The sequence below is a fragment of the Cyprinodon variegatus genome, unplaced genomic scaffold (genome assembly GCF_000732505.1).
Source record: "Cyprinodon variegatus isolate N-32 unplaced genomic scaffold, C_variegatus-1.0 Scaffold152, whole genome shotgun sequence".
Classification (NCBI taxonomy): Eukaryota; Metazoa; Chordata; class Actinopteri; order Cyprinodontiformes; family Cyprinodontidae; genus Cyprinodon; species Cyprinodon variegatus.
This window is the reverse complement of record NW_015150605.1, coordinates 393885-406559: the sequence shown is the minus strand read 5'-3', so window position 1 is coordinate 406559 and position 12675 is coordinate 393885. Positions and strand designations below refer to the sequence as shown.

The 12675-nt window shown below is 38.6% G+C and overlaps 1 protein-coding gene across 1 annotated transcript in view; it reads left to right on the top strand.

Annotated features, from left to right (window-relative positions):
- The first annotated feature begins 5180 nt into the window (after nucleotides 1-5180).
- The window catches only part of cacna1h (calcium channel, voltage-dependent, T type, alpha 1H subunit), a 114237-nt gene continuing 106742 nt past the window's right edge, over nucleotides 5181-12675 (top strand). Inside the window, exons 1-2 of the mRNA XM_015377340.1 lie at nucleotides 5181-5466; nucleotides 9542-9816. Of these exons, the coding sequence (XP_015232826.1) occupies nucleotides 9566-9816 (251 nt within the window). The 5' untranslated portion in view covers nucleotides 5181-5466; nucleotides 9542-9565. The remainder of the gene's footprint in view (nucleotides 5467-9541; nucleotides 9817-12675) is intronic.

The following is a 12675-nucleotide window of genomic DNA, read 5'->3' as shown; positions in this document are numbered from 1 at the left end:
TCCTGTTTGCCTTGGAGACCCTACCAGGGGCATTTAAGCCCCAGACAACATATCCTTAGGGATAATCCATGCACTTAAACCCCTCCAGCAAGATGGCAGTTACAAGGAGGGGTCCTGTTCATGATGAGAGAAGAATGAAGCAGGAGATCGATAAAAGGATTGGTGCGGCTGCTGCTATGATGCGAACGCTGCACTGGTCTGTTGTGGCGAAGAAAGAGATGAGCGAAAAGGCAGCGTTCTCTATTTTACACACAATGTTCCTAATTTCATCTATGGTCATGACATCTGGATCATAACTAAAAGAACAAGATCCCAGATATAAGAATCTAAAATGAGCTTTCTCTGCAGGGTGGCTGGGCTCTCCCTTCAAGATAGGGTGAGGAACTCTGTCATTATCAGAGTAGAGCCTCTTCTCCTTCACATCGCGAGGAGTAAGCTGAGGTGGCAGCCTTGTCAGATGCCCCTTGGGTGCCTCAGGAGGTGATCCAGGGATGTCTGACCGGGAGGAAGCCCAGGGGACTATCACATGACATGCTAGAGGGACTATATATCTTGGCTGGCCCTGGAGCACCTCAGGCTTATCTCAGCTGAGCTGGAGGAGGTGTCTGCGATGAGGGAAGTCTGGGAGTGTCTGTGGCGATTGCTAACCCTGTGACCTGGTCCTGAATGAAAGATGAGGAAGACGATAACCTTTTTTCTGATAGAAATATTTTGGATGACCTAAATCAATTAAGTAAAAGGAAATTGTTAGATGCATCTTCATAAGACAAAACAGAGATCATGACATTACTGTAAATCTATCGCTGTGAGCTGCTCTGCTGTGGAGATGCAGGTTATTTGCTTGTCCAGCTCCTCATGCCACTCTTTCAGACAGGCATCAGCTGTGCTACATAGGTGACGGCATGCAAAATATGCTCCGGCAGAGATCATCCGTTGAATAATCATTCTTTTGGTTAATATCACCCAGTTTGCTCCCTGCTCGCAGCTTTGCAGTTTTCTTTATTAATTTTATGTAACATCGTAGCTAAACTCCCTATCCCTTTAGAGATTTGTTAAACTTTAAGTTTAGATCTGACAAATCGTAAATTGCTCAACACTCTAAGGTTAAATCTGTTCATTGTGCAACAACAGCTTTTTCAAGAACATTTCTTGTAGGAATTATTGTTTCTTTTTGTCTTTGACCCAGCAGTCATCTCTGGGACAGACCCATTCGTCAGTGTTAAGTCAGGACATACTCGTTTTCCTGCTTCTAATGAGCATTTAAATGACCGGAGCCATTACTGCTTCTCTCTGTTTGACTCTAAACACTAAGCAAACATCCCTCAGGTTGGTTCGGAAGCTTGTGTGAATATTATGTCATTAGAAGAGTGTTTAAGACTATAGCTCCCTTTAAGCTGTTTGCAGAGACCTGCAGTGGGCTCTCTTCTGCTCCCAAAGTGGGACTCAGGTATAGCTAGAAGACCATCTGGGAATCTCTTGGAGCCAGAAGAAAAAGAAAGAGCTGTACTGTAACTTAAGTGCTATTTTAGGATCTTCTGCCTGTTCATCCGCAGGCTTCAGTTTCAACACAAGTTTAATTCTCACAGTGATGCCTTACAGAGATTAATATATTAAAGATGAGAGAATGTTTTGCAAAAAATGTTTCATATAACTGAGCTCTGGTTTTACAGTTTATTTTATTTTACATGAATTAACAGACTGCTTTAACAAATAGTGTGCCTGCAAAAGTTTAAAACCACCCTTAGCTCTTTAGTGTTTTGCTTTAAAACATCTTATGATGCTCATGACTGTCTATTTAAATTTCTCTTAAACAATTGAAGTACTAGTCATGAGAGTTATTTGGAAAATACTTCATTTAAATAGTATAAAAGTATTTGATATAAATGTGATATAGATGTGTAGTTGAAATGCACATCCTAATGGATGTGTTGGATAGAGATAAAAATAGAACAAAAAAGGCAAGCAAATAAAAATATCTCCCAATTGAAAGGGGATAAAATCTGATGTATAATTTTGTTTTTCATGGCAGAAAAAAATCCGGTCTGAAAGGCTAAACAGTATTTCCTGTTTTACTTACAACAAAGTGAACCTTTTTATTTCTCTAATTGTACCAATTACTACTTTAATAACAATTTATTTCATATTGTTTTTATATTGCTTTTGCCACGTCCACAGGCCTTTTATGGGATGCGCCTCAGCTCTCTTCCAGGTTATTCTGCACAGCTGCAGCCCATTGGGGCCAATCAGGAAGAGATTAAGAGGCGCAGGAGTCCCTGAGGCAGATGTCAGATTGTTCTTCTCAGAGTGGAAAATCCTTGTCTCCACAGTCCACAGATCCTTCTTGGACTTCGGTTTACCTCGGTGTTCTTTTTAAGATATGTTTTGCCTAGAATAAAACATTTATTTTTGTAAAGTCAAAGGCCTACCCTTTTAATTGCTGAACTACCCAGTTTGACTGCATAATAGGGAGACCAGAGTATCTTTTGTACCGACATAAGCTACTGGTGAGAGAATTTGAATAAGATGAGCCTGTCCTTGCCAATAAATGTTTTATTCTGAAAGTTTAGACTGTAGAGGCTTATTCTTAATATTGCATAACTTGACACTGACAGAGCGAGTCAGAGCATGTGACTTGTCCCTTCGATCTGCTCCGCCTGATGGTGCACCGCTCTCCCTGTATCCCTCATCCTGCCTCTCCCAGCCAGTTATCTCAGCAGTCAGCGACCCTGGACAGCACAAGCGAGTGGGTGTGTGGGCAGAGAGGGCTGTCATGTGTGAGATGATACTCTGGCTTCACACTCAGCAGGGGTGTCAGCTCACTAAAACCCAGAAAGCACTAGCACAATACCTTCAAATCTGCTTACATGCTCTGAAAGGTTTCAGAGGACAAGGAATTACTAACTACCGATCCTGCGGCATAAAGTGTAAAATTCACATGACTGTCGGGAAAGAAAAAAAACACTGACTTCAGAAAAGTAGCAACAGTGAAATTCAAACACTGTAGTAGACAGAATTCCTCACTTTTTCTCTGAGATTAGCTAATGTTTTAAAGCTTCTGAACAATCACGCTTTATTCATTCATCTACCTAATGACTTACACTTTTCCAATATTGTGTTTTTTAGGTAACCATTTCAAAACATCCAATTTGTTATTAACACTCTCTGGCTCATTCTGTGGCTTTCTAAAGCCAGGTGTAATCTAAAGACGCTCCAGTAAATGAAAGACCTCCAGTAAGAGGTTTTCCAGTAGGCATCCATAAACTAAGCTGATTCCTTTTGATACAGAGGAGCAGAAGCTTATAAACCTTCTTCATAGATCACCTGTTTGTCTCATGCATTACATACCATAATGTGACCATATGATACATTACAGTTGGGAATCACATTGGCTGTGTCCTAATGTCCAACCTAACCCCTAAATCCCTCAGTTACTATATAGAGCGGGGACTATATAGTGAACGCTATAGTGAACTCATTTAACTTACCGTTTGCAAAGATAATCACTACTTTTTGCTCTTCATTGGTGACTCCGCCTCCACCGCGTGGTGCCTGCACCATCCTCGTTAATAATCGGTGCTCTCGGGTAGCAACAGCCTATGGTGACAGCAGGCTACTGTGACAACAAATCCCATAATGCTTTGCGAGGATATATCTGCTCATCTAATGATCATGGATGATCACTACTTTTCAAGGACATTCAGACACAGCCATTGTCTTTTTTTGTGCTTTTATGTACATTAACTTAACAAAGTTCAAAGGGGAAAAACCTTGTTATTATTATCATAGACAAATACCACCAAATAATAAATATCACCATATTATTAAATTGGACACTCAAAAGGAGGCCACTTTGAAACCTTTAAACAACCAATTTTGTGATATTTACTTTGTTCTTTCATTTTTTTCATAAGTAGGTATTGAAACTTGAAAATGGATGGGGTCCACTTATATCAAACCTATTTTCACAATCCAGAGGGCAATATTAAAATGTATCAATTTTCCCAAATAGCCCACATGGATCTCATGTAGTTCCTGTATAGTAACCACAGAAAACATGATATCTACACTGGAAAAACAATCTAGTAATAAGTAAAATTTTCTTAAATTAAGTGTGTTCATCCTTAATTTGAATATGTAAATGAATGACATAGTTTGCCAATGGAATGAGTATTTCTATTCTTAAAATAAGATAATTACATAATATGCACTTGAAATAAGACAATGCAATTGTGTTTTCTTATTTTAAGTTTAATTTGTCTTGTTCCATTGGAAAAATGTCTCTTTTACCTCCACCATTTAAGAAAAAAATACTTATCTAGAGTTCAATTGTTTCCAAATTCTAGCTACCGGTACACTGCAAAAACAATCTAGAAATAAGTCAAAATGTCTTAAATTAATTGTATTACCTTCAATTTGAGTAGGTAAATAAGATGATTTGCCAATGGAATGAGTATTTTTACTCTTAAAATAAGTTAATTAGATAATATTCACTTTAAATAAGACAATGAAATAGTTTTTTTTCCTATTTTAAATGTAAATGGCCTTGTTCCATTGGCAAAGTGTCTCACTTACCTCCTCAATGCACTTATTTTAAGAAAAAATGACTAAATTTTTTCCCCCAGTGTAACAAACATTAATATAAGTGCGCCAATGTATACACATTTATCAACAAATCCCCACAAGATCCCACAATACATTGAGACCATTTCTCCACAAAGCTTTGAAAATAGGGACCAAAAAACTTCTGCTTAAACCAGGGACCTTAGTCAGTAAAGCAAAATGTAATGTTGTAGGACACGGGGCTCATTGTTTTAGCCTGCCTTAGTCTGTATGTCTACATAATAAAAGTCTAGGCTACTTTTTGTAATTTCTATAAATCTTGGGAGACAGATCTATTTAAATATTTTAGTCATGATAAATAACAGCTGAAAGCTGGATGCCAAATTTAAACCTGGCCATTAGCAGCTGCGCTGTTTTGTATTCATGACGAAAAAGACTCCAAAAAAAGAAACATCTGCACCTTTAAGGCTTCTTTAAAAGTTAAAAGTAATGTGGATTGTAGGATGAAACTTCCTGGATAAGATAGTCTTATTTTGAAGGTAAAAGCCATGTGTTTCTGTTCTGCCTGTGTCTGAATGGCTTGACGCAGCTCTCCTCCCCGGTGCGCCTAAACTCCTGCACCTGAACGCTGAGCGTCCAGACGCGCGGGGAGGGAAACCCTGAGTTTAATTACACTTCTTTAAGTAAAACTTGTGCGTCTACTGCCCATGTAATCTATTCGTCATTCTCTGGTTGATCTTTTTTCGTCATCCTGCTGACGGGCTGAGTTTGGATTGTGGCAGAGGGGCGGGAGGAGGAAGCAGAGGAGCGTTGAGCGGCTCTCTGATGGAGCACCGGGGCTCCTGGCGCTCAGGGCGCACGGCGAACCCGGAGTGAGTGAGGCTGGTGGATGGACGCTGCCCACCGGTAGGAAGCACTGGCAAAGTTTTTACCATTTCTGCTGCCTTTATTTGCACTTTTAATGCTGCGCTGTCCCGTGATCAGCACTGACTGGGTTTGCACAATAGACATTTCCTAGATGTGATGTCGCTCTTTGTCATTTGCGCTCTCCACAAAATTAGATTTTTAAAATTCAAATGTACCTGATTATGAGGAGAATCACATTGTGTATCTTATTTAGCCTAATATAAATGAAGTATGAAGAATTGTTTTAAGAAATTTTGTTTTAATTAGAATAACAGTTAATTTTTGACCTAAGCTGACTACATTTGTCTTCACAGTCGGATCATACATTTTAGCATGTTGGTCCCCTGGAATACATTCATTTGGATGAAAAGCTTTTCTTTTCTATTCCTTTTTTAATTGCAGATAATCCTTTTTTTTTCTCAGCGTGAGCCTCTTCAGTTCCTGCTAAGGAATATAGACAATAAATGCATGCGTAATGAATCCACGTTACACATAAAACAGCTCATAAGGTTTCATAGGTTTTGTTGATGCAAGGATAGACAGTGCTGTATTATGTATACTGCTTGTTTTGAGATTCAAAGGGTGATTTAATTCCATCATGGCTGGACTGTCCGCAAGGGAGGCTTTTAATGAGTTTTAAAAATAATTTCCAGGGCCTGTCAGCCCATTTTCAGGTAGGAGAAATTACTTCCCTGTTTTATTTGCTGGTTAATTGATGTCTACCCAATAGCCGCTGTTAAATAACAACAAAAAAAGCTCTCAACTGTGCAGCTCTGGACTCCAAATGGTTCAAGCTAAGTTTCCATAGTGAATTGAGTGAAAAAGAGAGGAGTAGTGGCGGATACAATCTCATTATTTTCATCAAACATGTACACACAGAAAGGCTCCTCTTTAAACCTCCAGCTCACTTGCCAGCCATGCAGGACTTTTTTTTTATACAGATGCCAGAGAATGCTGCCTGTGCCATTTTGTCCCAAAAAAAATCCGATTTTTGTTCTAGCTTCACAAGAAAATTGCGCTTTTTGAGTGCCCTCCTCCTAAATAAGTGATGGAAGGAGCATTTGGTGGACCAAATGTAGTCATTGTTTGCACTATGTGTTCTTGTTGCAAATAAATATTATTATTGCTGCCAATATCCACCTTACATCTTTTCCAACCCAATACATTCAGAAGTTTAAGAAATATGAAAAGGAAATTATACCAATCTGAAATTCAAACTGACATCATTCAAATTGACATTTCCATGATTGTATCAGTGCTTTGAGGAATTTCCAGTAGCTCCTCTAAAAATTAACCTTAGGCTGCTGTAGCTCATCAATGTCACTGTAGTTAATTTTATCTTAAATTAGCAGCCAGTGAAAAATGATAACTCTCATCATCATCATGGCCATTATCATAAAGGCAGATTAATGGATATAGTGCAATGCAAAACCTTCTGCTTTTTACTTTTTCACTTCAATGTTTTTCACTGGGGTTTTATGTGTCAGACCAACACAAAGTCGCATGCAACTGTGAAAGAGAACTAAAATGAACCTATTTGCAAAAAAAAAAAAAAAAAAACTAAAAACGGTGGCATGCAATTGTTTTTATCAGCCCTTTAACTGTAATACCCATATCATTGAAATCTAGTGCGGTGAAAAGTGACCAAATATAGTTAATATGTGTAGATTTAATTCCAGAATAAATAGAAATTACTGTTTAAACAGTATCAAAATGACCAACAAACATAGGAATAGATTTTTGAATAAGTTTCAAGTTGGGTTATGGTACAAGAGTAGGGATGTTTAAGATAGATTTAATCAGAGAAGCAGGAAATAGAACCATGGTAAGTGTAGGGGAGCCACAGAGTTCTTTAACTCAGGTGGGAAATAGACATTTGTTAGTCATGAGTTCTGAAAAATCTGGACTTTATATAGATTGGCAAAAAAAGTAGTTGTCAAAAGAAAGCCATAAAAAGTCTTGTTTGCTATGACTACTAACCATATTGTAGACACAGCAAACGTTCAAAAGTAGGCACTATAAAACGTTATAGTGGCAGCATCATACTGTGGGGAAGTGTCATCATTCATGGAGTCAGACTAGTCATATTAAAAAATGTTTTAGAGACAGGAACAATCTGGAGACTGGGTGGAGGTCCTGCTAGATAAAGTACGTTACCCCCCAACCAGAGCTACAGAGGAACAGCCTAGGGGTCTTCAATTCAAGTCTTCAAGGGAATTGGAAAACCATGGTTTAGAATAAACATATTCATGTGGGAGATTGGCCCAGTAAGTTTAGTTTTCAAACCAGTTTATAATCTGTGGCAGAATTTTAAAATTGTACCCATTTTAAATGAGCTCAAGCTGTTTTACTGAGAACGATATGTTGATAAGTGGTTCTGAAGAGCCGCATTAGGGAGGGTGTATACAAATGCATAGAATTTTTAGATTTCATCCTCAAAAGGTCTAAAAACCATGTATCTATTTACTTTCAATTGAAAAGTACTTTGTATTTATCTATTCCCATAAATCTCATTTAGGTATAGTTAAGTAAGTATTAACAGTGACTTGTAGAAATTTGCAACACTAATAACTTATTGGTGGTTTAGGTGTAAATTAAATTAGAGCAAATTTAAACTCTGGGTAGAGAAAGGTTCCAGATTTATAGCTCAACTCTGATTTCTTTATATAGAAGTTGCTACCATAGAATTAATATTTTCCCTTCTTAGAAATTGATATGTTCCACCAGCAAAGTGAAAGGCCACATAGGAGTGAATGTGAAAAAAAGAGAGCCTGTGCACTTTATATTTAAACATAGAATTAGCAGGCCAAAACAAATGTGTAACTGAGTAGTTTAATAGAAAGAACTAATTAAGTGTGATTGTTCGCTTATGCATAAAAATGACAGAATGAACAAAAAACTATGCAAAGCAGAGAAGGGATTTAAACACTTATTTAGTTTGAAGGGGACACCTGCTAGGAGAAGGACCTGTGATAACTATAATTAGGATTTTAGTGAAAATCCTCCTCTTAAAATGATGTAATATTACAATTTGTGCCCAAATATGTCCGCAAATAAGGTAGAAAATGAATATTCTGTAAACTACATCATGTTTCAAAAACAAAATGCTTTCATGAGCAGCTGCTCTTTGCACTTTGCACTGTTGGGAACACTTTACTGAATGCTGTACTCAATGAAAAAGCACCAAACATGCTGGGATTGGCATAGAACAGCTCACCTATTTCAGACCCTTTAGTTTGTAGTGTTTTTATTGAAAAAGACAGCATGCAGTTTTCAGTTTTTAATAGTAATAAAAGTGTTTTCAAGAAAACGCAACCAAATTAACTTTTATCATTAGAAGTTGTGGAGAGCCAGAGTAATTAAATGATACCTTACAGTTTTTGGTGCTATTGAGGGAGAAGACATACGGCAAAGGTTTCAAGGTCACAAATCAGTCGCAGGAACTTTGCATTGATGACTACAGCATCTATATAGACCACGCTATGCTTCTACAAATAAACCTGTGACAGCTTTAATATCTGGGAACTAAAATGAGACAGTATTTAACACTAAAGTGGACTCCAGGCACCAACTTTCAGAAACAATTAAAGTTAACAGCACCAGGTGTGGACCCATTTACAAACTCACACTGAAGTGTTAAAGGCATATGCAACAGTGTTGATTTGACTGGGGAGTTTGCTGTAAAAAAACTGTACTGACAGAGAAAAAAGAAGGTTGACAGAGACGGATGATCTTTTTTACGTCTGGATTGTTCAGCGCTGGTCTGGATTAGAAGCATTAGCAGTAATGGCCTGGTGTTGTCACAAGAGTGTACAGGATTATTATGAGGAGGCATGAGTGCTTCCTGTTGTCATCTCTGATCCTGTTTGCACTCCTCCTCCACATCATTTAGTTCACTTTTGTTTAGATTTGTGTAGATTCATGTTTCCTGGACTGGATCACAGCTTGCTGGATGTAAGGGAAGCACAGAGGCTGTCGACAACTGGTTCCAGTTTGTTATGGGGGCAAGAAAGCAGATGGATAAAGCCTGCGGGGGAGGAACAGTCTGATGGAGCTCCTTTGCCCCCTTTCATAGGTTGCGGCTGTTCACGGCGCTGCCATGACGGGCACCCAGGAGCCAGACCTGCACGAGCAGCATGAAGGACCCACACAGGAGGCAGAGGATGAGGAGGATGATGGTGAGAAGGTACGAGTGTCAGTTGAGGAAGAAGAGTTGGAGAACAAAGGGGAAGGAGGGGAGGAGAAGGAAAGGGAGGAGCTGCCGTACCCAACCCTAGCACCAGTAGTTCTGTTGGCTCTGACCCAAACCAGCCCTCCCCGCTCCTGGTGCCTTCGTGTTGTCTGCCACCCATATCCTTTACTACATGTTTGCAACTGCGATTCTTTTTTTATAACTCCTGCGTCTCTGTTTCTGCTCTGTAGTGTATCAGAACTGTTGTACGTGCAAGGTAACAAGCACAGCGATATTTATGTTCCCTTCAAACGCAGGAGAGGTTGGACGAAGGTCAGCGCCGTGCATATGTGTGTGTGTTTGCATATGGATGTCTGTTGGGTAGAGCTCAGGTATTTCCCTGGGCCCATTACTTGTAGAAAGACATGGCTAGCACTTTGGTCCTGATTGCAGGTTTCCATAGTGACAAGCCCTAATGAATCTGCAGGGTTACAGCTGCCTGTCAGTTGCATTGTTACTGGCCTCTATTTATAAGGCAGAAGGGGTTACAAACAGTGAAGAAGACCCACGTCACCTTCCAAACCTTACTTCCATCTTTATCGTCTCCCCTCTCCTTCTTTCTCGCCGTCTCTCAGTTCCTCCATCCAGTTCCACCCTAAAGGTGTTAGAGTGTTTCGGCGCAGTTATCGGCTCTGTGTGGTGTGTGTGTGTTTGTGTGTGATCAGCCAGGAATACTCTGAAGCGTGTATAAAACGTCAGCGCCACCTCAGGAATTTGTCGAGGCTGTCCAAATTGAATATTTTCCACAGCTTATGACTCCATGTGAGTTGGTGTGTGTGTGTCTATATCTTAGGTGTTTGTCATGGCATCTCTGTGGGTAGTTGCAGCAGTCAGCAGTTTGTGTTCTCCATAAAATATGGATAGATAATTGCTGAATAAATAAAATGTACACCAGGAGTAACATAGAAAAAGAAACGAATGCCATCATTAGCGTGGGTTGTGGAGACTCCGTGGGTTAGAAGCCCTCCTAACAATTAACGTAACTTTACAGAGGCAGCAAAGAATACAGTAAATAAACTGCGCTTTTGCTAAATAAATATGCATTTTTTTTTGCAATTTCAGCCCAATTTAGCTCTTTCTGATTGTGCCAATTCACAGAAAATTTCACCTCAAGACACAAAATAAACAAATATAATTTATATTTATAGACATGTAATCCAATTAGTCCAATGCAAACAATCCTAGCCAATTTCAAATTCAATTACGTTCAATTACAATGTTATCCAGCTATGTCTGCTATGTTATGTGGTAAGATTTAATTTTAGTAAGTTTTATTATTCAATCAAAAGTGGCCGATTTGCCTCGTCATTGACTTACATTAATCCATTATATTTCTTATCCTATATGGCAGGGTGAAAAGTCCCTTTACGTAATATACCTCCAGAAGCACCAAATTAAGTTTAAGGGACTTTGTTCTCTTACCAGCAGGGGCCAATGGGGTTGGCTATTCCAGCTCCTGAGGGCCGGTATCCTTCAAGTTTTAGATTCATCCTTGGTCCAACACACCTAAATCCAATGGTTGACTCACCTCTTCCGTATGTAGTCAATATCTCCCGAGTCCACTTCATCATCCAGTTACTTGATTCAGTTGTGTTGAACCATGGATACATTTAAGGGTTGCAGGATTCGACCACTCAGGGGGGTCATAAAACACAAAGTATAGGGTCACAAGATACTTTTTACAATCATCGTGCTGTGATCCCTGCTGTGTATGTAGGGAAAAATATGAATGAAAAACAGAAGTCTCATCGGAATTGCCTTTTTTGTACACCGAATTTTAAACACAGAATTTTTTTACACATTGAAATCCTTACACTAAATTTTTATCTGGTAAAAATTCACCTGCACAAAATTGGCCTGCAAAAAATTCACTTGCAAATGTGTTGACTTTTTGGTGAACTCAAGCCAAAGCAATCTACACTTGATGCAGTCGAGCAGCTTCTAGCCAATGAAATTAGCTCATTCGGTCACGTGACACAACAGTTGGGCATAGCTTTGTTCCCGGCTGAATGAAGCTGAATTACCGGTAGTTTTTCTTTATAAATAGATATGATTACAAAACGTCAGGTAGCTACTAATAAACAGCCATTATAGTTTTTATCTGATCGGACTGGGAGAAATAACTAAGCTGATCCCAGCTAGTGCGGCACCCCCGACTGCCAAGGCTTTTGGTTTGATCCAGAAGAAGTGGCCCGCGGCAACCTTTTTTTTTTCCAACCAAATGAGTTAATTTCATTGGCTAGAAGCTGCTAGACTGCATCGAGCGTAGATGCTTTGGCTTGAGTTCACAAAAAGGTCAACACATTTGCTGCAGAATTTTTTTGCAGGTTAAATTTTTGCAAGCAAACTTTTTGCAAGTAAATTTTCACCAGATAAAAAAATCAGTGTCTAAAATTTGGTGTTAAAAAATTCAGTGTTTAAAATATGGTGTACAAAAAAGGCACATTCCAATGAGACTGTTTTTCTTCCATAAAAAAAATACATGATGAAATAAATAAATGTAGTGTTTACTTATTTGCCTAAGACATCATTTGAATATTAAATAAAAAATTGATTTATAAAGTGCCCAAGTGAATGATTCATTGCCCATTAACCATCTCAAATTGTTGAGTTAAATATTTAGATATTTAAAAGGAATTTATTTGAAGATGAATATAATTACTTAAGTCTTTATTAATAAATTGATACACAGTGAAATAACTATATGTACTTATTTTTGGGGTCAGAGGCTAAAATGTTTGGGGAATCCCCTGTCTTGGAGCATCAGAAAGTAAGTTTCCACAGTCATGATCTGCATGTCAGTTTTATATTTAGCGTAGTGCAATGTTTTCACATTAAAACATGTTTTAAGAGGTTGTTCAGGTGTAAACTCTGAAAATATGTATAATTTTACAAGTTTTGAAATAACATATTCTGGGATTTATTTTTGTTAGTCTATGTTGTAACTAAATAGGCTGGGCAATACCTGGGTCACATGT